General features: G+C 41.1%; 1 protein-coding gene across 1 annotated transcript; it reads left to right on the top strand.

The window, feature by feature from the left end:
* The first annotated feature begins 220 nt into the window (after positions 1–220).
* On the top strand, positions 221–22,447 carry qser1 (glutamine and serine rich 1). The gene is made up of 13 exons (XM_056234314.1): positions 221–647; positions 2,421–2,521; positions 2,613–2,768; positions 3,252–6,734; positions 6,969–7,225; positions 8,629–8,745; positions 10,965–11,098; positions 11,730–11,950; positions 15,736–15,873; positions 15,964–16,061; positions 18,534–18,680; positions 18,833–18,928; positions 21,337–22,447. Exons 1-13 carry the CDS (start codon positions 562–564, stop codon positions 21,475–21,477), a joined length of 5,175 nt encoding a protein of 1,724 aa, XP_056090289.1. The 5' UTR covers positions 221–561; the 3' UTR covers positions 21,478–22,447.
* The last annotated feature ends 5,470 nt before the right edge of the window (positions 22,448–27,917 follow it).

Below are 27,917 nucleotides of genomic sequence, written 5' to 3'. Positions count from 1 at the left end.
AAAGAACAATGTAAAAAATAGGCTATGTATGCTACACAATAAGTGCATTGCATCAAATTATTAATTTAAATGTTATACATAGTAGTAGACAGTTAAAGACAGCACACAGTTTATAAAGTGGAACCATATAGGCTATTAATTTTAGCAACAATAGATCCAAGTCTCCACAGGGCTGCGCGCGCGCGTGTGTGTCTAGATTCTAGAGAGAGAGAGAGAGAGAGAGAGAGAGAGAGAGAGAGACAGAGGGGGGAGAAAAGCAAAAAAAACTTCCATCTAAAGTTTGTCGGAACTCGGAAGTGAATGTTTGGGAGAAAAACGTCAATATGGGGACTCGATGCAGCAGCGCTTCTGACTGCTGATTGTGATTGTGTTCGGGGGCCACGAGCAGTGATTCTCACCCTGCGCTTATTAATCCACAGCACAAATCAGCCGTCCGACCCCCGGGACCAGCGCTCGGATCACCGCGGGACCAGCAACGTTTGGAGAAATATGTGATTTTGTCACGCTTGGTTGAATGTGTAACTGTATCAGGGGACGCGCGTCATTCCCGATCCAAGGCGGATGATGGAGAGGAATTACCCGAGCTCCAGCTTCACAGAGCCGGTCAGCGCGGCGGCTCAGAGCGCGGGCTGGGCCTACAAACCCAGGTACGAGAGGGTGGGTCGCCTCCCGAAGAAAACTCCGGTGATGGAAGGCCTAGCGAAACAAACACACATGTAAAAGTGTCAAGACACATATAAAGGCAGTTTTAATGTAGCTAATGCGTTTATAGCTTTAGTCACTCGCGGAGTAATACACCGTGGTGCTTTTTGTAAATCTCATGAATGTGCTCAAATCACTGATCACCTTTCAATCCGCACTGCACTCACACCGTAATTCGTTATTATTCATTATGGTATATGTTTTTGTGCATGAATGATCAGAAAGTGGAGGTTAAGAACTGTGTCAGCTTGGTCTGTCGTATATAAACTTGTAAGTTACACTGCAGTAACAGTGTGTTTGCAGACATGGAGGAGGTTTGTAAACAATTGATCGATCAGTGTTGCAGAACACGTGTCTGCAACTTTACACAAAAGTGTCTTATTTAGGTCTGTCTGTCATTAATTAGCTTAATTTACACATGTATGGTGCCAATGCATCGCATTTATATGCATAAATTGCTTCTGTTTATCAGGCAGTGATCTACAAGTCATTTAATCAGTATAACTGTTCTGTAAAATTAATTTAAGTGCAAAAACAAAACCTAGGCAGGGTAGTTAGTCAGCAGCACACTAGATTTTGAGACAGTGCCAAAAAGCACCAGGTGGTTTAGCAGTCAGAACCAGGGACAGTTAGTTTATTACACTGTCCTAGCATGCAAATATCACATTGTCCGGGCAGCTCTGTTTACTCAAAAATCAGAAGTTCCCATCTTCTAACTTATGGTTTTGTAGAAATTTACATTGACACCATACATCAGAAATCAGTGACGTTAATTTTATGCCTGGTGAAAAAGAACAAGATTTTGTGTTTTATCATAAGAAAATATGAATTGAGAAGGAATAAATATATATTATAAATATATACTATTATTAATAGTAGTTTGGATTCACTAGTTAAAATGATCAACTGTTTCTTATAATAATTAAACATCCGAGTGTAAGACATCAGTCATGGACACTAAAGTCTTGTTTAATTTTCTGATTCTCCAGCGATGTGTTGCCACTTTAGTTTTCTGACTACTATTAACTGAAATAGATAATTTAACTGACTAGAACTAGCTGATGATATCCTCTCTGTTAGTTTATGGGATGTCTGTACACACATACACAGTGAAGCCATCAAAAACAGCTAGGAAACAAACTCAAAAATGAATCTTGCCAGCTGTGACATTTACTTATGCAGATGTTTATTTGGCAAAATATATTATGTAGACAGACTTGCCTCTATTTAGCAAGAGATGTGGCTTTGCTACAATCATACCAGACAAACCAACTAAAATAGTTTCCATGTGTTTTCTCTGTCCAGACTCTATGTTCTTTGTAGCTTGTGACTTTTTTGTCTCATTTGCTGTGAAGTATGGCTATTTATTTATGACGGAGAACTTTTATAATTCACTTCAAATATGCAGACTATATAACTACCCAAACTATGCTACTTCTACCAGCCTATTATGTAGGCTACTACTACCAAACTAGGCTGCTTCACAGAGAACATGTGTGATATCTGCTATTATGCTTAAAATAGTTTGTTTTTGTTATACTAAAGAGTTTGGTTTGTGTGAAGTGTACAGAACCTCAAGAATAGGTTGCGTGTGAAGAGACTGTATACAAATGTGCCTGTCTTATGTGAAGATTAAAGATCTTTGTGTGAGCTCAGTGAAAGCTTGTGGTCAGTCGTTTTTTATGTACTATCTAAAAGTGACATTTTTACTTTAATAGTTCAAGTTATGGTTCTACACAATTGGAGTCTGAGATCCTCCAACGGCAGACTTTTGCCTCTAGTCACCAGCCTACGTTTACCACCACCCACCACCCCACAGGTGAGCAAACGGTTCATGCTGTAATGAAATATAGTCCCTCCTTTAAGTCACTGACAGCCTGTTATCTGTGTATGGTATCTCTCTCTTTTAGGAGTGTTTGACTCAAATCAGCACAGCACAGCCAGCAGCAACACTACTGAATCATCAGTCATGAACTTCCTCTCCGCTATTGAATCCCGAGGCCTTCAGGCTGGACCTGCTGGCTCTACTCTTCTCCCTCCATTTAGAAGCCCCTCCTGGCAAACAGGTAAATGTGCATTAGGTCTCTGTTTTAGAGGAACCACTGAAGTTTTGGCTGCACCATCTTCCCTCTTTGCCAGTCATCCTTAATGGGTCATTAGGGCAATAGTTGGGGTCATATCATTGTGTTTTCTTTTTATTAAAATGAAATAATGAAATCTTTTCCTAAGATCTCTGTATAATAGGTCATAATTTTGTTGTTCATGGCATTTACCACCCAACTTTCTTTTTTTTTTTTTGCTGCCGGACTCTTTTGTAAACTCCCTCTTAGCATGTGAAATAAATTAGTGCATTGCTGCACTCACGAATAGGCTGCAACTTTATTGTCTCGTTTGCACTGTCCCATCCTTCAATTATATTGTATGACCCCCTGAAGTGTTGTTGTTACAGACCAAAGGGGTATTTTAGTGCAAAAGAAAATTGGTTTAGAGACGACATGTAATTTAAATTCTGCCTGCAGTTCATCAAACTTATTTTTTTTCTGCTACAGGTGCAAACACTTCAACAGAACTTTTTCTCACCGGAGCCCTGCATTCATCAGGAACGTTCCCAACACCTTCTGCGCTCTCCTCCTATCAGCACCCTAGTGCCTTTCCTACAAGAAGTTTCACCACTACATCAGCACTTGCTGTTCAGGACAGCACTTTCATCTCTTCGAATGGTCTGCTATCCCCTAATGACCCTCTGCTCCAGTTCAAATCCTCCCAGAACACTGTGCCAACTTCACTTACTTTTGGTGGTACGTCTCTAGGGGTTGGCTTGCCACCTCAGTCCTCCACGTATCGCTCAGCACAAGAGTCAGCCCCACACCTCCTTCAGCCTCAGTTCAGTCTGCTCTCCACATCTTTGGGCAGTTCCCAGCAGGCCCCTCAGCCTTACGGTGGCCCGGTTTTCTCAGGCTCCATCGAACGAGCACTTCAACGTGAATGTAGTGTGATCAAGCACCATCAGCGGCCTTCTAGCACCCAGCCAGTCCAGGAGCAGCTGGCTAGCAGTACCCAGCACTCCCTACAGAGTTACCTGCATGACGAGGATGACATTTCATATCAACAGGACCTTTCCCCGCACACACCTGTACCCTGCAGTCCTGCGTCTGACCCTTCACCCCTAAACGGCACTGCACAACAGAAGACTTCTAATACAGCGCTGCCGCAAACTCAGGCCTACGCTTCTTCTGTCCCCTCCCCTATGTTTTCCAGCACATCTGGAGTAAAGGTTAAAGACGGTTCTACCAAAATAGCTCAACATCCCAGTGAGAACACAGACACTCAAGCCCAGACAAGCTCTCCAGGCCTGCAGCCACCGAGCTACTCTTCCTCAGCCCAAAAACAAAGTTCAGTGATCGCCAGCCAATCGCAACCATACACATCCACGCAGCTTTCAAGCCTGGTGTCCGTTAGTGCCTCGCATGCTTATATCACATCTCAAAGCCTGTCGAGCAACCTGAGCCAAACACAGGCCTTCTCATCTAGTTTGTCTGAGAAGCTTCCTTCCATTTACAAGACTCTCTTGTCATACACTAGCCCATCTGAAGCTGAGACATCTGTGAGCCAGTCTCTTGTTTATTCCTCCAGTCAGCAGCAGGAATTGCCACATGTGGGAAACAGGGATGGGTATGAGACACCAGGGCAAACTCTTTGCATGGGAAGTCCTTCTCAAAACTATTCTTCCAGCCACTCTCAGAGCCTGCCAACCATTAGTTTCTATACCCAGGGGCCAACATCTGCTAGCATACCTTCACAGAACTATGTGTCAAGTCAGTCCCTGTCCTCTGTCTCTTCTTTCTCACCCAGTCGTGCCCGAAGCTTATCATCCGTTAACCCAGGCCCGGATTACATCCTAATGCAGTCTTCCCCTGTTAGCAAGACAGACAGTGCCCTGTTACAGCAGAAGTACTTGGTATCTGTCCAGTCATCAACCTCCTCTCCTGCCACCCACACCCAAGCCTTGCCAACTGACCAGTCCTCAGTTGAGTTCAAACAACGTCAGCAAGATGAACGAATCTTTCTTTCCTCAAAAGAGAGCTCTGGAGAGCTTCCTCTTGAGGATGTGCAGGCATTACAGAAAGGATCTATGGGGACCTCTCCCCAAACCCTTTCAGCCACTGAAATCGGAGCACTGAACAGCACAAAAAATGACGTTTATGTAGTTTCAAAGATGGAAGACAGGCATAACACCCAAAGTGTCATTCGCAGTAACTCCCGATCTGAGGAGCAGATCCTTACACATTTGGAAACCACAAAGGAGCTCGCTACTAGTGCCAATACTCCCTCCGACCCCAAGGGTAACCCTTTGTTGATGCACTCCACCCATGCACCCTTGAGTGCCGACCAGCTGAAACAGCATACTTTAGTTCTGAAAGGGTCCATATCTCAGCAGCAGAATCATCAGGGTCAGATTATCCGAGTTCAACCGAGCGATCCCAGACAGCTGTCTGAGGACCAAACACAGTTCATCCGGGTTCCCAGTGCCCAAGTGCTACTCGATCCCTCTCACATGATTGTTCTGCAGCAGCCTGTGCTCACCTCAGGCCAGAATCAGCCCAAGCAGACTATGTACATGCAGTCCGTACCAGTCCAATATCTCCAAATGAACAGCGACACTGGTCATTTGACAGTTAATGGGCGTCACAACCAGCAAATTGTCTCTCACCAAGTGCCCAACTCGGCAGAGTCCACTAAACAGGACCCAACACAAAAAGACAACTTCAATCATTCAAATCCTCATGACACAAAGCAGAACTTTACTCTCAGTTCTGTATGCTTTCCTGACTCCATGCTATTGGCAGATGAGAGGAACATCCTCTCAAATGTCGATGACATTCTTGCTGCTACGGCAGCTGCCTGTGGCGTCACACCACAGGATTTCGTCAAATCCACATCATCTGATGGCGACATGTCATCGGTAGCAAACTCTATAGATTCCAAGTGCAATTTTCAGTCCTCTGAGAACAGACTAAATACTTTCCCATCTCAGCACATGATAATCGCTAACTCACAAGCGATGACTATAATTGGTGCACAAACGACATACTCCAAAGAAGAAACGGAGGGACACCAAGTGTTTACGCTCTCAAACTCTCATAACCAATCAGTGGTAAGAAACAATTCTGCACAAGAAATATCTGACAAGGTAGCAAACGCTCATGAGAAGAATGATGTGTTACCCAAAGGACATTTTGTTAACTCTAGCAATGGTTCTGCTTTGAATGCTAATGGACTTGCTATTAGTAATACAACCTCCTCTGACTTTCAGTTGGCTGGCCAGGAACAAAGTCAGTCAGGACATCTGAATATTGAAAATGTGTCAAATAATAATATAAGCCAGCTGAAGGGATCGAAAGGCCTTAAAAACGATGACAGTCTTATTGAGCATCCTACTGATGGCCTTTCAAAAAAACGATCCAGATCGAAGGGTTCATCAAAGCAATCTGTTGAAGATGAAAACGGTCAATCCAAATCTCAGAAGAAAAGCACACAAGTTAAGCGCCAGAATTCACGTGCCAGTGAGGCAAGTTCAACTTCCACCTCAGAGAATTCCCATGATAGCTTCCAACAGCAGGAGAGGATGCGTCAGAAGTTAAAAGAGGTTGAAGAAAAACAGCCAGAGGTCAAAACTGGATTCTTGGGCTCCTTCCTGGACTTCCTTAAATCCGGATCCAGACAAAACCTATCATCTCCACCAATACGGTCACCCAGTCGCACCAGAAAGCCTTCGACCTCCAAGAGGCCTCCTAATCCATTACTTATTCCTTTTAAACCTCCCCTTCCTTCAACCCCATTGATATCTCCAGACCCTCATAGTGTCATTTCGACAAAGCGACTTGATGAAGAGCTCCAGAGGAACCTGGAAACACTGCCATCCTTTTCCTCTGACGAAGATGATTCAGTGGGGAAAAACCAGGATCTGCAAAAGAGCATCACTTCTGCGCTTTCATCTTTAGATGAGCCCTCAGAAAAAAAGCAGAAGTTGGGTATGGAAGCTCCCCTTTTGAAGACATTTTCTTTAATATTGCATTATGTGCCCAGGTCATTATATTATAATATAATATAATATTTAGGATAGCTTCAAGGACTAAATGTAAAGGTAAAGCATGTTGCTGTAGTATTATATTTTGTAAATGAATCATTATTATTGAGATACTGAAGTTTAGGTATTATGACAACCCTAGTTAATCTTCTCCTGTTTCAACACAACATATATTTAGGTGACAATACTAAGCAGCTTCAGGCCTCCAGCACACAGCCTCTAGTTGCCAAGCCACAGGAGCAACCGAAGGCTGTACAGAAGATCTCTACAGAGGAGCTGGTGAAGGATGTGCCTCCAGACAAGTTAGCTGTTCAACTGACCACAGTTGCTATCGAGGGTCTGATGGACGAGGAGCTGTCAGATAGTGGAGGGGAGGGCATGTACCGGGAGCGAGATGAGTTTGTGGTTAGGAATGAGGACATTGAAAGGATGGAGGTATGCTGAGATGTGCTTTTTGTGCCATTTATTTATAGAAGTCAGCATGAAATCAGCACTTAGATGTTAGAATCAACATAATTTATTCTGAACGAACAAAAAAAAGAAAAGCTAACCGCACACTGAATTCAGTCCAGACTCCAGACTAGAGAAAGTCTAGCACAAATATTTTATTTTATAAACTGCATGAAGCAAAAAATTTTCAAGTGAATAAAAAGTTAGACAAGCAGAGATTTCAGCACATTGCGTCACATTACAACAAACATTCACCCTTTTCTTTTTAGATTACCAGTTAGGGATAATCAGCTGGATTCAATTAGCAAGAGTAGAACTCAAAGGCTGTGTTCAAAATCGCTCCCTATACCCTCATTCACTATTCCCTACATTACTCCACTAATATAGTCCACTTGAAGGAGTGAATGAAAACGAGTGAGTGAATTCAGACACTGAATTGCGCTGGAAGGCCTGCCGATTTGCATACTTTGTCCTTGCTGTTTAATAATCATTTTGAAACTTAGAAAACTGGCTGCTCCAGTATTAAAAAGAAGTGAACTTTTTAAAACCTTAATTAAACAATTTAATAATCAAAGTATGATAGTACCCTGTACCCACATTGGACCAGCGGCTTGTAAAATGAATGGATGGATAGTTGATTCAGCTGCGGCGCCATCTTCTGGTCAGGCGTGTGAATTAATTTGGCGCACGACTCTCACAGTGCGTTATGGGTATTCTCTAGCCGTTGAGCGCACATCAGTTGTACACTGATTGCACGGTCCATTGTGGGATTGAATGAGTGCACTCGATAACGTCCACTATGGTTTCGGACACCACTACAAATGGCTGTCCCCTCAAATAGTGCTCAATTTAAGGGTATAGGGTACAATTTCGGACACAGCCAAAGAGAGCGTGGTAGTTTACATGTATTGCACAGAACATTACCAATATACAACTGCAGCAAATAATATAGATATTACAAATATGCAAAAAATGCAAAGACAATGTCAAAAAATTTGTCATCCATTTGGAGAGCGACAATGTCTTCTAGCACAATCTATTCTGGACATTATTACAATGAAAAAAATGCCTGCCTTCGTAACCCTTTCACCTAGGATGCACAAGCTATTGGTTAACTTGAACTAATGGAACAACCGCCCTTCATTGAATATGCTATTTGCTTCCAAAATATTTCATATTATGGAAGTAAAATGAGTTGTTAATGCCGTTTCATGTTGACTCTAAATTGTTCAAATTACATTATGTGACGTATCTGTTGTTGCTGAGCAGTTTGTGATGTTTTCACCAACCTCCTCCTGTCAAATATATGAGACATTGCGCAGACTGCCTGACTGTGTTTCATTAAACCCTATGTCTCTGTAAGCCTTTGATGTGTGTTTTGGGTGTAGATCACAATGATTGCTGGGGTTGAACCACCAGCCATCTGGAAGGTCCAGAAAGCCCTGCTGCAGAAGTTTGTACCTGAGCTCAGGGACGGGAAACGAGTGTTCTTTGCCACCAACAGTGTAAGTGTCAATACAAAACAATATATGTATGTGTAACTAGGGGTGTAAAGGTTCTCGGTAAAAAATCGCAAGCGTACCGTTCGGCACGCACTTTCACTTTCTCAAATCTAACGACGCTTACTCTTTTATAATATGGTAAAAACAGATAGTTAGGATAATGTGTGTTTCTGTGGATGTATATGCATTATGTCTTCCCCTAAACTTTGTTCAATGCAAGTGCTGTATTCTTTAATATGACTAGTCATTTACGCCGCCATCACACGGGTGTTGATAGCTCGTGAGTGCAGGGAAGACCTGAACAGCACACGTTGCTATCTGTGTTTAAACTAAACTCATTTAAGCCTTGCCAATTTAAACATTCAAGTGCACTCATCTGAAGCACGCATGCGGAAACCTGCTTCTCAGACAACGAGCAAATATTGAGTTCTCTTTCAAGTCTTGTTGCTTAAGTGGACAAATTCGCACAAAAATTGTCAACATGCCCGTCTTGGAGAGTATCTTAGCAAACATAGTAGGTTATGTGAACATATACAGTTGAGAAAGACAACGCATGTGTACATTATCAGTATTTCGGATCCGTGCAGCTCTTAAAGTGACAGCAGCCTAATATTCCTGCTGCTGTCTGTGTTTTTAATGTTAATCAAACAACGAAAGACAAGAAAATCACTCCCTGCTATTGACTGAATAGCTTTTGTAACTTTAAAAATGATTGATCCTTATTTAATTTATACAGTGAAGATTATATGCAGTGTTGTTTTACATTTGTTTACTTCATTCAATTTGTGTACCTGAAACTACTGTTAGATACCTAAATAAATAACCTTAAAAGCAACGTTTATTTTATTTATATATTTGCTCTATTGTATTTATTTGTCCTGTTGCTTGTAGTTTGATTATTTGTTCTTATTTTCTTTATTTTTATTTGACAGTAGTCCTTTTTTGCCTGAACATGACCCTAAAACCGCGATAAAACTGAACCGTGAGGAATTTGAACCGTTACTGTGCGTTCACACTGGACGCGAATAGCGCGTCAAATTCGCGTCTACCGCGTCTAGTTTGACGCTTGACCACTTTGTGTTAATTCGCGTGTCAATGGCGAAATTGACGCGCGTAACAACAAAAGTTTGAAGCGAAATTTACGCGCGTCAGAGGCGAAATCCGGAGGCGAAAGTTTCGAAACCCGTTGGCGGCCATCTTTTTAGATGTTTATCGAGCATTAGCATTAGCATTATTCGAGAGAGTCACCGCTCGTATATGCTCTGGAGAGCAGAAACAGCTGCGTAGGGGACATCGTCGCTGTACTCTGGTCCACCCGACCCTCCGGAGGGTTTCAAGAGTTTCACAATTTGCTCCAGGAGCTAGGTTTGGTGGACCTAATGGTGAGGATGCTGACGAGGACAGCGTAGGCCGTATAAGCCCTCGGCCTCGAGTGGTCTATGCCTGTCGAGCCCGCGCTCTACAGCCCGGCGCGAGGTTCACCCTCATCCGCATCCACCTAATCTGTCATTTATTTTTGTTTTGATAATAAACGAAGCCAGCCTCCAAAAGTGATTAATCTGTCCTGTGATTTTTTTCTCTCTCACACACATCACTGTCCAGACACTAACTTATATGTTGGTTGTCTTTACATTATAATAATATTTCATATAATCTAGATATGGAATAAATAGCATTCAATACAAAATGAATATGTCTCATATATTGAAATCAAGTTTTATGTGATAAAATATTTGCTTTGTTGTGCATTAGAACCACAGTCATATATTACAAAATAATTTATTGAAGCATCCAGATACTTCACCACGTGACAGCAGCAAGCAGCTAGGCTCCTGATTGGTTAACGCGGCGCGAATTGACGCAGAAGTTCAGATTTTTCAACTCGGGCGGCAGACGCGAATTCGCGTCAAACGCGTGAATGCACAAATAGCACTAACTAAATCATTCGCGCGTAACGCGCTTAACGCGCCAGACGCTCAATTCGCGCGAACGAGGCGTATTCGCGTATACCGCGCCGCGCTCTACGCCTCATTCGCGCCGCAGGAATTTTTTACGCGCATAACGCGTCTTTGCATTGACTTAACATTGAAATCACTCGCGCCTGACGCGCTATTCGCGTCCGGTGTGAACGCACCATTACACCCCTAGTAGCAACATAGTGTGCTTCCAATGTATATATCAAAATGCTGTGAACAACACTCAGTGTCATATACTCTTCACAGTATTTGGGGTACTTTGGTGATGCGAAGTCTATGTACAGGAGAGTACATGTCAAATTTCTTGACACTGTCAACAAGCGGGAGTATGTTCGAGTTTGCAGTAGGAAACCACGATGCAAGCCCATGCATTCAATGAGGTACGGGCCGTATCTGCCTTACTCTATTAGCGTGAATTCAGCTAATTTAGAATTATGTTTATGTGAATAATTCATCTGTGCACTTGTTTCATTTTAAACTTTTTTTGACCGTGTAATCAAAATGTCATAACTGGATCTTCTGGTGAAACCAACAGACTTCTCTCTGGTGACATATGCAGGACTTCTCCAATCATTTAGTCCACTTACTTCTTTTTCATTACGACTTTAAAGAGACTTTGGCCTCACCTAATTGACTTTGAACACAAGAATGTGTCCTGTCTGTAACCCCTATGTAAATGTATAAATGAATCGCGTAACGAAAATAGCTCAGATTTGTTAGCAATCATGTTTTTCCTATTCTTCTCTAAAATGTCATGCTGAGCCACAGGCTCTATTGTGCAATCCCACTCAGCCAAATATTTTTCCATAGTACATCAATCTCCTGCCAGTTTTGTTTGAAATCTCCAACTTCAAACTGATCCCACACATTACTCTATTCCAGCCAGCTAGCACAAAATTCACAGGATTGTGGTTTTGGTCAGAACCGTTCCATTAGCCACGCTATTGATAATGTACATATTAGACTCAATAAGTGACTAATTAATTTATCTGTGATGTATGTTTTTCCCAGAGGCTCTCAGGCTAAAGCTCTTCTGGCCCAACGATTCACTGCAGTGACTGTGTCGGACTCTCCCACGCAGAAAACGACACAACAGAAAGCTCTGTCTAAACCCAGACCCAAGCAGACGAAAGCCAAGGCTGAACCGCCACCCAAAAAGAGAAAGAAATGGAAAGAGGAGTTCACGACATCTCCCTCCGACTCCTCACCAGAGGCTGTGAGTGAAGATGACGGTGAGACATGTGACAGCTGGAGAAAATTGACCTTAAAGCCTAGATGTGTGCACATCAATGATGGGAAAAGCATGCTTTTAATTGAACCAATTGTTTCGGAATAAAAAATTCACTTTTTTTGAAGAGCTCAAAACTACTGCTCACTAAGGACATCTTCTGGATAAAGCTGTGTAAATACAATGGGAACACAGCAAAAATATGTTCTAATCTAAAATATCAGTTAATTCCATTAAATATAAATTATATATTTTAGTTAGTTTAATTTTATAGCACTTATTTTTTGTACCAACAAGTCTGTATATCTTACATATTTTAAGAAATTTATAGAAAATTCAACTAAACTTGTATTAATAAAAAGGGATAAAACGTCTCGGTTACATATGGTAACCCTCGTTCCCTGAAGGAGGGAACGGAGGCGCCACGTCGTGACCGACGAATAGGAATCTCGCTAGAGAGGCCAATCTACTTCGAGTGAAACTAAACGAGCCAATGCACATTGGCGTGAAATCATTTGCATCAGCTGCTCAGCCACACAGCGTGGGTATGTAATGAGCAGCAGGTGCGATTGCACTTCAGCTTTTTTGCTGAGTAACCGAGCCGATGAGCTGGCTGCCCCGTTGGGTCACAGCTGATGTGGCGACGGGACGTGGCGTCTCCGTTCCGTCCTTCAGGGAACGAGGGTTACCATATGTAACCGAGACGTTCCTCTTCAGTCGGTCAGTCGACGCCACGTCGAGACTGACGAATAGGAATCCCTACCAAAGGGCCACAGCTGCTGCACCCCATCCAGCGCCCTGTGCAAGCCTCTACCCCTTCTTGCCTGGAAGGACGATGGGAGAGGGCTTACACAGAGTGTATCTGTCACTGTTGTTCCATGATAACCCATACAGTGAGATTATTGGATAACACTAAGCGTGCCCTTCTGTTAGGAAGGAGAACACTGAGGAAGCCACTTTCTTCGAAGGAGTTATGTGGTAAATACATGTGGACTAGCCCGAAGGTTGTACTACATGAAATACTGGGTGACTTAGCCCAAGGGAAAGACACGGGCTTCCGTTAAGAGCAGCCGTGGAGAAAATATACTCATATGGGCCCCCCTTAGGGTCACACATATGGGAACCAGCCTAGACCCGGTTCTCAAGGATTCAGCGGATAAAGGCCTGGCGGAGGACTCAACAGGTTTTTCACTCTGGAGCAATAAGGCTGCACAATAGGGTGCAGCAAGCCGACAGAGCCGGACCTCTCAGTGCTTCTTCCCGTTTAGGGTGAGAACACGGGAGGAGACCGGCTCTACACGTAAGCTAAAATATCTAGCGAACGTGTTAGGTGTCGCCCAGCCCGCAGCTCTACATGTATCTGTTAGCGAGGAGCCACGTGCCAGCGCCCAGGAGGATGCAACTCCCTGAGCGGGTAGGGCATGCCTTGTGCTTGGTAAGCCAAGGCGATGGCGTCCACTATCCAGTGGGTCATCCTCTGCAGACAAAGAGCTGGTCTGAGGTCCTAAGACTTTGGGTTCTGTCCACGTACATACGCAGAACACAAACAAGACAGAGCAAAGCCAGGGCTGGGTCTGTCTCCTCCAGGGGCAGCGCTTGCAGGTTCACTACCTGGTCCCTGAAGGGAGTGGTAGGAACCTTGGGCACATAGCCAGGCCGGGGTCTCAGTACAACGTGGTTGTCACCCGGCCCGAACTCAAGGCGCTATTCGTCTCAAGAAGCGGTCTCATATGAAGCAGGCCGGGCGGGGTTACAGCTGCTGCCGCTGCCATATGCCCCAGGAGCCTCTGAAAGAATTTCAGCGGGACCGCCGTCCTGCCTTTGAACGTGTTCAAGCAGTTCATGACATCTTTAAAAAGACGCGCTCTACCCATGTAAGCTCTTTCAGGGACTGCTCTCCTTGGTGCTGAAGCACGCAGGGGAACGGTCACAGCGAACACAGACAGGAATGTGCACCTGTCGTGCGCTGTCTCTCTCGCTGGCGATCTTACAAGCCGCGAAAACAGCCTTTCAGCGCTCTCACGGCGCACCTTACCAGCTGTAAAAACAGCTTTTTTTTGTTTTTGCTCTTACAGAAAACAAAAAAGAGAGAGACCGCGCTGTATCGCCCTCTGTATGTAGAGAACACAGCATCGAAGTGCTCGGCTCCGAAGCAAAAAAGCTGAAGTGCAATCGCACCTGTTGCTCATTATATACCCGCGCTGTGTGGCTGAGCAGCTGATGCTAATGATTGCACGCCAATGTGCATTGGCTCGTTTAGTTTCACTCGATTGGGCTCTCTAGCGAGATTCCTATTCGTCGGTCTCGACGTGGCGTCGACTGACCGACTGAAGAAGAGGAACTGAATATATCAGTTAAAACCATTATATACACTCACCGGCCACTTTATTAGGTACCCCATGCTAGTAACGGGTTGGACCCCCTTTTGCCTTCAGAACTGCCTCAATTCTTCTAGCATAGATTCAACAAGGCGCTGGAAGCATTCCTCAGGGAGTTTGGTCCATATTGACATGATGGCATCACACAGTTGCCGCAGATTTGTCGGCTGCACATCCATGATGCGAATCTCCCGTTCCACCACATCCCAAAGATGCTCTATTGGGTTGAGATCTGGTGACTGTGGAGGCCATTTTAGTACAGTGAACTCATTGTCATGTTCAAGAAACCAATTTGAAATGATTAGAGCTTTGTGACATGGTGGAAGTAGCCATCAGAGGATGGGTACATGGTGGCCATAAAGGGATGGACATGGTCAGAAACAATGCTCAGGTAGGCCGTGGCATTTAAACGATGCCCAATTGGCACTAAGGGGCCTAAAGTGTTCCAGGAAAACATCCCCCACACCATTACACCACCACCACCAGCCTGCACAGTGGTAACAAGGCATGATGGTTCCATGTTCTCATTCTGTTTACGCCAAATTCTGACTCTAACATCTGAATGTCTCAACAGAAATCGAGACTCATCAGACCAGGCAACATTTTTCCAGTCTTTAACTGTTCAATTTTGGTGAGCTCTTGCAAATTGTAGCCTCTTTTTCCTATCTGTAGTGGAGATGAGTGGTACCCGGTGGAGTCTTCTGCTGTTGTAGCCCATCCGCCTCAAGGTTGTGCGTGTTGTGGCTTCACAAATGCTTTGCTGCATACCTCGGTTGTAACGAGTGGTTATTTCAGTCACTGTTGCCCTTCTATCAGCTCGAACCAGTCTGGCCATTCTCCTCTGACCTCTGGCATCAACAAGGCATTTCCGCCCACAGAACTGCCGCTCACTGGATGTTTTTTCTTTTTCGGACCATTCTCTGTAAACCCTAGAGATGGTTGTGCGTGAAAATCCCAGTAGATTAGCAGTTTCTGAAATACTCAGACCAGCCCTTCTGGCACCAACAATCATGCCACGTTCAAAGTCACTCAAATCAACTTTCTTCCCCATACTGATGCTCGGTTTGAACTGCAGGAGATTGTCTTGACCATGTCTACATGCCTAAATGCACTGAGTTGCCGCCATGTGATTGGCTGCTTAGAAATTAAGTGTTAACGAGCAGTTGGACAGGTGTACCTAATAAAGTGGCCGGTGAGTGTATATATATATAATGTAATGCTAGCATCTGAAATTTGAAAGTGCTACCTTCAAATTAGAAGGTATATATTATTAAAACAAAATAATTCAGTTTGTGCTGGCTAATATTTTCCTATTCCATGTTTCTGCAATATAATATCTCATGGGGGACCAATCTGTCTGTTGCTGTTGTCCCACACTCATGCTGCGTCCAATCCCATCTCTCGGTTTCAGAGTTTACGCCTCCGGTTCCGTTCGCTTCCCGTTTCCTGAACACCAGAACAATGAAGGAGACCTTTAAGAGCTTCGTAGAGCTGCTGATCAGCGTCGCCCTGGACACGGATGTCATGAACGCGCTTGAGCAAGAGAACGGTGAGAAGTTCTGTCTGTTTTGTAACAGGAGTGTTAATAAGTGGCAGATGGTGAAGCTGACCTTTGTGGTTGATCTGGTCCTGCATTCAGACGAGCTGCTGCTGCCTCACATGAAGAGGGTGGATGGAATGATCACAGACAACAGGCGGAGACTGCTGCCCAAACTGCGCATGGGTCAGATCTTCAAAGTGAGTCACCGTTTTCCATTCTGCCATCAGTATATGAGAGTCCTGCTTCAACTCACAGTAATAATCACATTTGAAACTGGGACTAATTGGTCAATAAGAATCAAAGATCTTTCTTTCTTTTTTTGTTTGTTTTTGTCTTTTTTTCTTATTTTGTATCTTTAGTATTGTTTGGGTTTGATTCTGTTGTTGTTATTTAAAGTAGGGAAGAATCAAAATAAATCCCTATTTGGACGGGTCTAGTTTTCATAGAGGACGTTAAAGGGATAATCCACTTTTTTTGGAAATAGGCTCATTTTACAACTCCCCCAGAGTTAAACTGTTGAGTTTTACCGTTTTTGAATCCATCCAATCAAGAAACTTTACTGCCGTACCATGAGAGCAGCAGGCGTAATGATATGACGCAGCGCCTGAAAATAGTTCTGTTGTGTTGACGGAAGGTAGCCTATTTTCAGGCGCTGTGTCATATCATTACGCCTGCTGCTCTCATGGTACGGCAGTAAAGTTTCTTGATTATTACGCAGGAATGAGAGTATAGTTCCTAGCCATATCAGCCTAGAAAATCGCAACTTTACATTTTCCGTCGGTCTTAGTGCACGATGTTACTACAGAAGAGTCAAGTTTTAAATAGGAAAAATATCGAAACTCTTTGGTCATTTTTTTTTGAGAAATGCTAATGGTCTTGTCCACTTCAATGATGTATGCTAAGCTATGCTAAAAGTGGTACCGCCAGAACCGGAGATCGGCTGAATGGATTCAAAAACGGTAAAACTCAACAGTTTAACTCTGGGGGAGTTGTAAAATGAGCCTATTTCCAAAAAAAGTGGAGTATCCCTTTAAAGAAATTTGTGACCTAATTTCTGTTTTTTTTTACCTACCTGAGCTCCTGTTTGCCCACCAATCTTTTGTATGCTTTCATTTAATTTCAATATAAATGATATCGGATGAAAAAATGTAATTATACAATTAATAAATAGAGCCAAACCGCGGACACTGTGAAGATATCAGCGCCCATTTTAATATCAGCGTCAGGAAGGATAATTGTATCGATTTCTCTGCTCACTTATTTGGGTAAAGGTTTATTATAAACAGACACTTCTAAACGATATTAATAAAGTATTCAATTTAGATATGTTAAAGTAGTGAACCTTTTTTTTTTCAACAAATGGGGTCTTTTCCTTTTATTTTTATGTCAGTTTGCACCAGAAAGCATTGTTAAAATCATGATTTTAAGGTGATGATGCCCCCAGACCCCCTACAGGGATTTAATTTGTAATAAACACTTATAAATAGTCACTTTTTTCACCTCTTGTGAGTTTGTCTGATAGTAACAATACCAATATCGATACTGATACTGATTATTTCTTAAATTGGTATGTGATTTTTCAAAATAATGTTCATTTTTAGGAGAAAAAAAGATTATTACACATTACATGTGTCGCTCATATGACATACTCTGCATTAATAAATGTATCACAAAAGCAAATATGAGCACAATTAAGTAAAAATTTCATACCAATAGGTGTACAAATATTGTGATTAAATAATAATATAATTTATTACAACATAAATATGAATAAATTAAACTAAAATACCAACAACATTAAACATGCACTTCCTAAAGATTTCTTTAAAAAAATGGTATTTATTTTTCGCTGCACACGCACTTCTCATAGTTATGTGACACAATATGTCAGGTGGGTTTTGGCACAATCATTAGAAAAAGTACTGAAAACATTTGATATTGTTTCAGAAACTGACATTTTGCATTAATGATGTTTTTTTAAAGGAATCAATACCAAATAAGTAGCTTGTGAGTATATGGATACTGCTGTATCAATGTGCCCATCCCTATTGGAGAAGTCCTGCATACGTCACCAGACAGAAGTCTGTCGTTTTCACTGGAATTTTGATAAAAAATTTACGAGGTAATTTTCACAAACTTGGATAGGTTAAATGCAGAGGACAAATTCCAATTATGGGTTACCATACTTGGCCTTCAAATGTCACTTTCTTATAACATCAATTTACAATCTAGAATTTTCAAGTAATGCTGACTTCAAAAGTAAAGTTAGCGACATGAGAAGAATGCTTTCCTGTAATATTTTTTTTTCAGATGGGATGCATCTGGTGAGCATGACCCTAAACTAGCCAAACTACATGGCTTCCTTTAAACCAACTATTTGATAAGTTATTAGACAACCCGACAACTTTTAAACATCCCTTCTAGAAAGGCAAATTTATCAAATATCTGAATTCTTTAGATAGCCGACTTGATCATGACTCTGACACAGCCGGTGAAACAAAGTGCTGCTCTTCACACGCACAAACATTTTGTTCAGAAAACATTTAATGCATATATATATATATATATAGTGAGAACGTCAGATTAAATTGATTAAAGAAAATAGAACTAATGTAAATCTGTGCATGTAAACATATGTGATTTTTCTTGCATGTTATTTTATCTGGCAGAATGCATTAGACAGCTTTCCGGAGCTGTCTGTGGTCACCGAGCTGAAAACAGACTGCGAGACTCCCGTTTTTAAAGTAAGGTTAAGTGGGAGGGCTTACAACAGGAAAACCATGAAGCCCTCGAAATCCCCCAGCAAACTTCCCTTGGTGAGTATTCCAGGTCTAGTAGTCTAGTGTTGCTAATGCCAAATGTCCTGATAACAACAAGCTTAATTTTTTGACCACTAGGAGGTATACCATACTGGCTTTTATGATGCACGGTTAAAGTCTTTATTTCTCTGTTTTTCCCACTCGATCAGGAATACACAGTGGATCAGCAGAAGACGAAGTGGTTTTCCCTATATCACTCTCTACAACACTATAAGTACCACACATACCTGATGTGTATGGAGGAGGTGAGGAATCAATGTGTTTGTTTGTGTGAGTTTTTGGAAGGATAACCAATCTACTAGTCCTTGTTGACAAGCTCTAGGAATGTTTGAAGGAATCTTGTTTTGACTGTCTTGTTTTATCCTCTGGTAAAATACTCCACCTCACTCTGTTTGCTTATGCAATATAAGACCTGAACGTTGGCCTAGTGCAGGGTTTTCCAAATGGGTGAACTGCGGGGGGTGAGTTAATGACTAATTGAATCTAAGGTAAAATGCAAACAAAAACATTTGGCTGCAGAATTCATCGAAAATAAAACTAAAATTGTGATATAGCTTGGTGCAATTATCAAATCAAAGGCTGCGATATGAATAAGCTTTATAGTCTGTTGCCTCCCAGTTCTCAGTAAACTCCATCTCCAACCAGTTTAATGTGCATTTTGGGAACACAATGTGCACTAGGTTCACTTTATTTGCACATTCACACAGTTTCCAACATTTTGGGATAGAAGCTTACACCATTTTACCAGTATTCCACTAAATTGACTATATGAACAGTTGAAAGTTAAAGTCTGTGCACGTTTTTTTTGTTACAAATATTCATATGCCCTCATAATCTTTAATCAAAATAACTTCCCCTTGCAGCGTCATCTGTTCTCTTCACTGATGACTCGTTTACTGGTGTGAGAGCGGGGAAACCTCACTCGAACGAGGTCGACCAATAGCAAATCACAACCATCCAATCAATTCCCCATGAACAAAATCAAGACCCACCCTACTTTTATTCTGTTTAGAAATAATTTTCACTTGGATTTACACCACAATAAATGAAAAAAAGATCACAACTTTAGTTTCACGCCAACTTTAAAGCATAAATGTTAGTATTGTAAACTTGCAGTGTAAAATAATATAAAATATTACATTTATTTTATAGGACAATTGTAATTTACAACAGTAATATATTTAAACAAGCCTTATACTTGCAGCCCTGTATATAAAAGAATTTAAAATTAAACTAATTAAAATCAAAATAATCTATATTTTATCTGTTTACTTGCATGTCATGTGACCGTTAAAGGGTTTGTTCACCCAAAAATTCTGTCATTAATTACTCACCCTCATGTCATTCCAAACACTTAAGACTTTCGTTCATCTTCAGAACACAAATGAAGATATTTTGATGAAATCTGAGAACTTTCTGTCCCTCCATTGACAGCTACGATTGAATTTAGACTTTTATTCACATATAAACATTCATCAACGCACACATCAGTTGTGGTAAAAGGAAGCTCAAGCATGTTCGTTTGACGTGCGAGAACCAATGAGGTTCATTCTCGTGTTACGCATCACGTTTGAGCTTCAGTAAGAACCAATGAGGTTCATTCTCGTGTTACGCATCACATTTGAGCTTCAGCAAGAACCAATGAGGTTCATTCTCGTGTTACGCATCACGTTTGAGCTTCAGCAAGAACCAATGAGGTTCATTCTCGTGTTACGCATCACATTTGAGCTTCAGCAAGAACCAATGAGGTTCATTCTCGTGTTACGCATCACGTTTGAGCTTCAGCAAGAACCAATGAGGTTCATTCTCGTGTTACGCATCACATTTGAGCTTCAGCAAGAACCAATGAGGTTCATTCTCGTGTTACGCATCACGTTTGAGCTTCAGCAAGAACCAATGAGGTTCCTTCTCGTGTTACGCATCACGTTTGAGCTTCTGCAAGAACCAATGAGGTTCCTTCTCGTGTTACGCAACACGTTTGAGCTTCAGCAAGAACCAATAAGGTTCATTCCATGAGGTTTGTTCTCATGCGTCAAACAGGTTCAGTTGAGCTTCTGTTTATGCTCAATTTGCTGATCAATGTTTAAATGTGAATAAAAGACTTAAGTCAATCTGTTCATCATATAAAATGATCGAGTCTCTTCAGAAAAGTTGGATTAAACCGCTAAATTCATATGAATTAGTTTTACAATCTCTTTATGAACTTTTTGTTCATAGTGTGAGTAGCTGTCAATGGAGGGACAGAAAGCTCTCCGATTTCATCAAAAATATCTTCATTTGTTCATCTTCATCTTCAATCTTACGGGTGTGGAACGACATGAGGGTGGGTAATTAATGACAGAATTTCCATTTTTGGGTGAACTAACCCTTTAACCAACATCACAGAACCATGAACATGCGAATGTGTCATTCAATTATTTAAATATTTATGTCCTAAGGGGTTCAGCTGACCAAAAAAGTTTGGGAACATCTGCCCAGCGCTTGGCACATGTGCTCCATGTTGAGCTGTGGTGCTCATATGGGAGATTCAGGTTCGAATCTGGTTGCTACGACCCAACAACCACTCGGAGCACCTTTTGTTTTCTTTATAAAATGTTAAAATCTTCTTTGTGTTTACAACACTGATGCACTGTGATTCTCTCTCATATCCCAGATTCAGTTGTTGAAGTCGCGAGGTAAAGACCTGGGGCAGGAGGAGACGGTCCAGACTTGCATGGGCAACAGGACATGGGTAGAGGGCCTGTTCGATCGCTTCGGGGAGCTTCTGACACAGGTGCAGCAGGCCTGCCTTTAAACAGAAGCTTAGATTATGCTGATAGACAAGTATATACTGGAATGAGCATTCATAAACCTGATGAAATGCTTTAAAGCTCCATTGAGGGCAGACATCGATACGAAGAGACTGTAAGGGTTTTAACAAATGGAATACAATAGACCAAACAGCTGCCTTTTCCTGACATCCACAGAGACGATGGACTTCGAATGTGGTTTTACATGTAAAAATGCTTTGGTTAAACTAGCTGTAGTTGAGTTTTTTTCTGTGCTGAATCAATGTCGGCATCCTTTTATCAATAAGGACCAGAATTGATGATCTGTTATGTGATACAGAGTGTCTTGCTGGGAAGTTTTAAACCATCTTTGGTTTAAAAGAATATCAGTCTGGAACTATGGTTAGGAGGCCAAGGTGATTATAAAAATGAAATTATACATAGATATATATGTAAAACATCACTTTTTAAGACCGAATGCCAAATTTATATATGATAATGTACATTTTGTATAGAGAGCTTGTTTGTCAAAGGATTCTCATGACATAATATAGAACACTTACCCGATGTGCTTTTGAAACTCTGTTATAACAGAGTTGGTGCAATTCTAATAATGCTTTTGTGATATATTTTGTTGTAATAAAAAGCATTTACTTAAACTATTTTTTCTGAGGTAAAAATCTCTTTATACTCTTTTGTCCTTTTTTTTCCTCAAAGCATTTATTTTATCTCACAGATAGATGTATTTTTCACAGAAGGAAATATTGTGGTCATTTGTCATACATTTGTAGATTGCCTATACGTTTATGTCATATGCACATTGTATAAAACATTTAGGAAGTTCCTTTATTTGGGGATTTTGCTGGTTTTCCACCATTTTAAGCAGATTACTGTGCCGACAGCATTGGATTAGTTTTATGCTTTTCATGTGTAGCTGTGTTAAACACTACAATGTTTTTGCTGACATGTGAAAATAAATTTCCTATTAAATGAGAACTTTGAGTGAGTACTTAATTTATAAATAATCAAAGTTGATGCTTGCTTTTTTTGGCTGTCAAATGTCAAAGCCCTTTTGATTCGATTAGTTTAGCACATTACTACCAGTTTTGGCACTTGAGGGCTCATACAGTTGTAATCGAAATTATTCAACTCCCGTTGCAAATCAGGTTTATTGGCAGAATTTACAGACTTTCAGCTGTTTGCAATGAACAAATCAAACAACAAAAGTAATTGAAATAGCTCAACACAACAAATGTTTCAAGTGGTTTCCCTAAATTCAACTGAAAATGCAACTTTTAATGACTTCTGCAGTCTCAAAATGATTCAACCCCTTCATGGGAAGCATCTTTAGTACTCAGTAGAACACCATTCTGCTGTTATGACCTTCTGCAAACGAGATGTTTAAGCAGACACCAGCTTCTGGCAGCGTTTCTGAGGAGTCTGAGCCCGTTCCTCATGAGCAATGGCCTTCAGTTCAGGAATATTCTTGGGTTTGCGTTCTGCAACCGCCGTCTTCAAATCCCACCAGAGATTTTCTATGGGGTTCAAGTCAGGTGACTGTGACGGACACTGTATAATCTTCAAGGACTTCTTCTGCAACCAAGCCTTGGTGGAATTTGAGGTATCCTTAGGATCATTGTCCCGTTGAAAGGTCCAGTGACTCCCAAGCTTCAGCTTCTTCACTGACGGCATGACGTTTTCTCCTAGGATTTCCTGATACTTCAATCCACACGCTGTAGGTTTCCAGTGCCAGAGGATATAAAGCAGCCCCAGAGCATCACTGCCACCACCATGCTTAAAGGGATAGTTCACTTTAAAATTAATTTTTGGTATGTTTTAGCTTACCTCAAGGGCATCCAGGATGTAGGTGTCTTTGTTTCCGCAGTAGTTTAAATTTTGATATTTTTAGGTCAAACCGTTCTTGTCTGTCAGTCATATAATGCAGGTCTATGGTCACCACCTCAAAGAGCATGCACAGAGAAGTCCAAATTAAACATGATTTAATGACTCGTAAATGTAAGTACACATTGATGGCCTAAGACACGAAACGAGCGGTTTGTGTGAGAAAACGAACAGTATTTATATCATTTTTACCTCTTGTAAACACAGCCACGTCCAAGTGATCTGAGGGCGCGGGCGCTTCGGTCTGCGCAAGCGCCGGAAGTGATCTCTCGCGCTCATAAATTGGGAATTTGTGAAAACTCACCACTCCCGGATGAGTTCGCGCGAGCATACGTAATTGTTTTCTTTTACGACGGTTTAAACATCCCGGATAAGTGCAAATTAGTACCATTTTAATTAGCCGTCTTACCTACAATCTCTGTTCTGTGTAAACAATGAGTGACGAACACGCGCGAGAGATCACTTCCGGGACGCTTTCCGGCGCTTGCGCAGACCGAAGCGCCCGCGCCCTCAGATCACTTGGTCGTGGCTGTGGTTACAAGAGGTAAAAATGATATAAATACTGTTCGTTTTCTCACACAAACCGCTCGTTTCGTGTCTTAGGCCATCAATGTGTACTTACATTTACGAGTCATTAAATCATGTTTAATTTGGACTTCTCTGTGCATGCTCTTTGAGGTGGTGACCATAGACCTGCATTATATGACTGACAGACAAGAACGGTTTGACCTAAAAATATCAAAATTGAAACTACTGCGGAAACAAAGACACCTACATCTTGGATGCCCTTGAGGTAAGCTAAAAGATACCAAAAATTAATTTCAAATTGAACTATCCCTTTAACTGCATATGCTTCATTCTTCTTCGTCTATAGGGCTGAAAAGTTCCCTTTTTGCTTCATCGCTCCTCAGAACAGAATCCCAAAACTACTGTGGCTTATTTATAAGGTTTTGAGCAAATTGGAGCCGACTTTTCTTTCAAAATGAATAAAGACAATGAAATGCAAACAGAATATTGTGCAAACCTATGATAATTAAATGTTAAATTACACAAACATACTTTATGTATTTAATCTATAATTCGGACATACTACATCTGCAATGCTTTCATTATCATGTGACCTACCAGTGTCAGTTGCATCACTTTACTGCCATTGAAAAAATCCTCTCCTACGGCCTCATGGGATAGTAAAGTGTCCATCTAATGCACACTTCAGAATCTCGCCTGAAGAACCTGGGGACTTAGTGTCTACTCTTTTATGAGTACTATAAATTCTGACATACTTTTTTTGTCACATACTGCTTTTCGCCTACTATATAGTAGGGAAGTATGTCATTTTGGATGCGGCCAGAGTGTTGAACTTTCCTGTGTCCTTTTTTTCTGCAATCCAGAATGGCAGCACAGCTGAAAGGTTTGAGATGCGCCTCTTAAAAGAAACAAATACGCAAGCCCAACCCAGGTGAGAAAAAAGTAAGGCAAAAGTAATATAACACATTACTTTCCATAAGTAACACAATTAGTCACTTTTTTTCGGGAGTAACAATATTGTAATGCATTACTTTTATAACTTTCCCCAACACTGTATATATATGTGATAGGCATACATATGAAGGCTTATAAATTATAACATGAGATGAGAAATGTCAATATCCTGTCATTCGCTTCAGTTGAGTTAAAGAGATAGTTTCCAAAAAAATAATTTACACATGTCATTCCAAACCTATATGACTTTTTGTTTGCTGAAGATATTTTGTGAAATGGCTCAGTGTTTTTGTCCATACAATTACCAAGTAAATGATAACAAATGTGGTTTGGTTACCAACATTCTTCAAAATATCTTTTGTGTTCCACAGATGAAAGAAAATCATACAAGTTTGGAACGACATACGTGTGAGTAAATGATGACAGAATTTAAATTTTCAACTTTGTGTGCTTTTATGACCACTAAGCTTTGTGTTTTGTCTATACATTTGAGTCCACTTCAGATTTTCCTGCTATCAGTGCGCCGCTATCAGTTAGTGTTAATGAAACGCCGTCACAGGAGCTCTTGACGCAGGCAAAACAAAATCTGACGGTGTATGTAAGATAACGGGACCAAAAAAAGAAAAACATTTTAAAATCATATTACTCGGCTTCATTATCATAAATCAGAATACAAGGACTTATTGCACATTAAGTTGCCAAATACATTAAGCAGTTGTGTTGAATGTGTTGTAAGGCAGCTGCAGTGAAAGTGTTTCTACCACATGAGCCTCAAACAGGAAGTTATATTCTCTGATATGTATTTTTTTTTGTCTAGTCTGTTGTTCTTGTTCCTCCTTCTGCAGAGCAAAGCAGTGATGCTGCAGATTTGTGAGTGGACAGTGTGATGTGACCTGTGGATCGGGGTGATTTATCACTCAGCATACTCGCATACTTCCACTGGGAGAGGCTGGTTAATCTTTAGCCTGTCTTCACACAAATTCACTAGAGGATTTGTGAAGTGCATTGTTTGTGTGGTCTGTGAATTTAGAGCAACCGAATGAAGAAGCACTTATACAATCTGCAGTAGTTTTCATTGATGTGATTGATGTATTATTAGAAAACAAAATTTCAACATAATGGAGTGGAACCAATTAATCTTATCTATTTTAGATCAAATTAACAGCAAACATAGCACATTGTATATGTATTTAGCATACAGATTTAAACAACAAGATATTATTTGTCACTGGCATTAGTGTAATCATTGCTCGTGTGGTCAGTGTAAAACTTCATGTAGCCAATCTCTCTCTAACAACCTCACCACAATCTCTACACTATAAAGAATATATATATAAGTAAATACTAAAAGTAAATACTTCAGCTAAATACTAAATACTAAAAGTAAATACTTCAGCACAAGGGTAAACAGACAAAAAAAGAACATAACAATTAAATGTCAGTCGTAACCAATTTAAACACCAACAGGTATTTTTCCTTTACTAAAAAAAAATATATATATATATCACTCGATTTAAAAAAAAATCTCCTTATCCACTGTTCAATTTCCAAATCCAATTTTCAAAGTTACCAAGACAATTTTATTGTTACTACAACTTTTTCCCCCTAACCCAGATTGATGATCAACACTGATGTAATAATTAACATTATGTCAACAGAACTCATCAAAATAGTGTTTGAAACTTCAAAGTTTTTAAAAGTGCCCCTTTTATGCAATTTTAAAGGTTCCTATGTTTGTTTTGGACGTCTTCTACAATAGGTTTAGAAGCATCCAAGAGCAAAAAATAAAATCTTTAATTTTCTCATAACATGCATTGTACATCACCTAATTTCTCAAAGAGTCTGAAAATGGTTTGTTCAAGGATTCAGTCTCTCCAAATCCTTCCTTTCCAAGAGCCATACTCTGCCCTGATGACCCAGTCTGTTGTGGTTGGTCTACACTGCTCTGATTGGTCAGATGGACCCGTCTGTTGTGATTGGTCTACTCTGCTCTGATTGGTCAGATGGCCCAGTCTATTGTGATTGGTCTGTTCTGATTGGTCAGATGGCCCAGTCTGTTGTGATTGGTTTACTCTGCTCTGATTGGTCAGATGGCCCAGTCTGTTGTGATTGGTCTGTTCTGATTGGTCAGATGGCCCAGTCTGTTGTGATTGGTTTACTCTGCTCTGATTGGTCAGATGGACCAGTCTGTTGTGATTGGTCTGCTCTGCTCTGATTGGTCAGATGGCCCAGTCTGTTGTGATTGGTTTACTCTGCTCTGATTGGTCAGATGGCCCAGTCTGTTGTGATTGGTCGACTACTTACACTATGTGTCAAACCAAACGCCAATGAAGACCATATGCTGGAATTATGCAAATGTGTTACATTGTTATGTAGGTATGAAACAGGAAGCGAGTCTAGAATTACTGATGACTCATTTCAGCAGTTCAGAATCGATTCTTTCCTTTAGGAGACAATAACTTTATTTGTTGTAGACTTTGATCTTTAAAACTTTGCAGACCTTTTACATTCCCAAACAGCCATATTACACACTGCATGAAAGGTAGTATTCAAAAAAGCATAATGGGGCAAGTTAATTTTTGTTGCAGTAATAGGTCCCATGAATTTCTTTTGAGAGTGCATGCATGTGCCCTTCAGGAATACAATCAAAATCTCTAAGCGGTTTCCTATACGCATATCCTTACTGTTCTCCAGTTGTCTCATGGAAAAAATATTCAGTCATGTGACTGAGACTGGGTGACTTCAGTCCGGCTGGGTCAGTGGACTGTTGAATAAAATATGATTGTTGCGAGCCACAATGCTGCAAACTCGAACATCTCTATGGCTGAAAACAAAGGCTTCAATGTCTACAAATGGCCCGTCATGAAGGAAGCCACTGTATAGTTCAAGTTGTGAGGGGCGTTGGTAGATTCCAGGCTGCATATTGCTTGGAGAACTGGATGTTTGTCCAGTCCCAAATGCTGAGACACATGAATATTGATAGGAACATGGTTTTGGGCTTGTGTGGGAGCAGATCTGAGAGGACTCTTTGACGCTGGTCCACGCAATGTTCTGGTTTCACTGAGACTGGAATTTGTTTATG

Source organism: Rhinichthys klamathensis, unplaced genomic scaffold (genome assembly GCF_029890125.1).
Source record: "Rhinichthys klamathensis goyatoka isolate OS25496 unplaced genomic scaffold, OSU_Roscu_1.1 h1tg000391l_1, whole genome shotgun sequence".
NCBI classification, from domain to species: domain Eukaryota; kingdom Metazoa; phylum Chordata; class Actinopteri; order Cypriniformes; family Leuciscidae; genus Rhinichthys; species Rhinichthys klamathensis.
Note: the sequence above shows the minus strand (reverse complement) of the source record. Positions and strands in the feature narration are given on the sequence as shown.

Bases quoted from the DNA above. Each gene is read 5' to 3' on its own strand.
- qser1 (XM_056234314.1), top strand. From the start codon at position 562: ATGATGGAGAGGAATTACCCGAGCTCCAGCTTCACAGAGCCGGTCAGC. The intron at 2,522-2,612 runs GTGAGCAAACGG...TCTCTCTTTTAG, and splicing joins CACCACCCACCACCCCACAG to GAGTGTTTGACTCAAATCAG. The intron at 7,226-8,628 runs GTATGCTGAGAT...TTTTGGGTGTAG, and splicing joins AGGACATTGAAAGGATGGAG to ATCACAATGATTGCTGGGGT.